At 40.1% G+C, this 1,953-nt stretch overlaps 1 protein-coding gene across 1 annotated transcript in view; it reads right to left on the minus strand.

Annotated features, from left to right (window-relative positions):
* Nucleotides 1-478, minus strand: part of LOC132170044 (cysteine-rich receptor-like protein kinase 44) — a 3,137-nt gene extending 2,659 nt beyond the window's left edge. The window contains exons 1-2 of the mRNA XM_059580961.1: nucleotides 363-478; nucleotides 11-240 (exon numbers count right to left, since the gene is read on the minus strand). Of these exons, the coding sequence (XP_059436944.1) occupies nucleotides 11-240; nucleotides 363-383 (251 nt within the window). The 5' untranslated portion in view covers nucleotides 384-478. The remainder of the gene's footprint in view (nucleotides 1-10; nucleotides 241-362) is intronic.
* Nucleotides 479-1,953: the final 1,475 nt, after the last annotated feature.

The following is a 1,953-nucleotide window of genomic DNA, read 5'->3' on the forward strand; positions in this document are numbered from 1 at the left end:
TGTGGCTGACTGAACATTGCTCTGCATAAAGCCTGCAGGTTGTGTAGGTACAGGGAGAGCGACCAAATCGCTGTTAAGCATGAGAACAACCGAAGCCATGTCTGGTCTGTCAACTACGTTTTGTTGAACACATAACAGACCGATGTGAATACATCTCATCATTTCAGCCATTGGACTACCCTTCATCAAGGTGGGATCTATGAGATTGGAAGCTGTCCCATCCCTCCAATTTTTCCATGCCTGCATAAATATATCAATGCGTCACATCCTTGTTAAACAAAATGCTGTATAATTAATTTTGAACTTTTCTTTTTTTTTTTTTTAATAAAAGTTAGGCATGTAGTACTAATTGATATACATACATAGCTGAGAAGGTACTCCATATTCCGTGTCACAGAAATTAGTAATTTTTTGACCGCTTACAATCTCCAAAATTAGAACACCAAAGCTAAAGACATCTGATTTTGTTGAGAAGTGCCCAAACATTGCATATTCTGGAGCCATATATCCACTGCATATCAATATCCACGAACTTTACTTTAGTTTGAATTGTAACAGAGTGCCTAATGACTATGTTAAAATCATTCAATTATACAAGCAAGCATAGTTGTAGTCATTAGCTAAAAAAAAATTCATACTTACTAGGTCCCCACAATTCTATTTGTATTGCCTTGAGTTTGATCTAATACGAATAATCTTACCAAGCCAAAATCTGAAATTTTAGGATTCATTGTCGCATCTAATAAGATGTTGCCAATTTTGAGATCACAATGAATAATTTGAAGTCGGGAATCCTCATGAAGGTATACAAGTCTTCGAGCAATGCCACCTATAATTTTATACTGTCTTCTCCAATCTAAATCTGCACGCTTCATGGGATCTACATATTCATGAAATTGTATTAGTCAGTCAAATATTTAAAATTTGCTTTGTTTGTACGCAAATGAAAGTAGTTTGATCATAATGTATGAATAGAAATTAAGTGGTACCAAATATATAGCGATCAAGGCTTGTGTTGGGCACAAACTCATAAATAAGAAGTCTTTCATTTCCTTCCAAGCAAAAACCAAGGAGCCTAACTAAATTCCGGTGTTGGAGCTTGGCCACTAGAAGGACCTCATTTTTAAATTCCACATCTCCTTGCCTGGAATTTCTTGATAGTCTTTTCACAGCTATCTCTTGTCCGTTAGAAGGCCTACCCTGAATGCATGCGAGATTAACAAACTATAAGTAAAACTTTGGAAGTCAACTTCGAATAACTAAGGCTTCGTTTGGCAACAGCCATGACCCAGATACTGTTTAGTGTCTGGGTCATGGCTCGTTTTTTTAGGGAAATTTTTGCTTTATTTTTCCCATTTTACCCCTATCTCTTAAGGATTTTTACAGACCTTTTTTTTTTTTTTTTTGCCTTTCCCACGCTGAACGTTGATGGCCAGCGTCTCCCCAACTCCCCCTAACATGCGTGTGAAGCAGCCGAGGAGAAATTCTTTCTGATTTCTCCCCCCCACCCCCCTTTCTGATTTCAAGCTGAACGTTGCACGCTCCTTCTTTCTCGATGGAGAAACTGCAAGTGCTGGTGAACGAGATAGCCTACGCTCGGGACCACACAAAGCTCTCTACTCTGCAACGCTCTCTCACCCCAGTCCTCTCATTCGCCTCCTCCCGCTACAGAGTCGCTCTCTCCTTCCGCCACTGTCTCTACCGCTTCGGCCTCCTTCGCAAGCACCGGTAGGAAACACCTCCTTCATTGCCCTCTCCGTTTGGCTGCCGAGAAAAGAAAAGAAAAGAAAATTCTGAGTTGTGGGCCCCAAAAAGTTTTCACCTTCAACTAAATCAAGGCAACTAACTTTGGTTTAGTAGAGCTTCGTTTTGTTTTCTACGAGCCCAAGTTATGGGATAATGGGATACCTTCCTTTCCCACATTTTCTCAGCAACCAAACAGCGTGGGAAAGC

This window comes from Corylus avellana, chromosome ca2 (genome assembly GCF_901000735.1).
Source record: "Corylus avellana chromosome ca2, CavTom2PMs-1.0".
In the NCBI taxonomy this organism is placed as follows: Eukaryota; Viridiplantae; Streptophyta; class Magnoliopsida; order Fagales; family Betulaceae; genus Corylus; species Corylus avellana.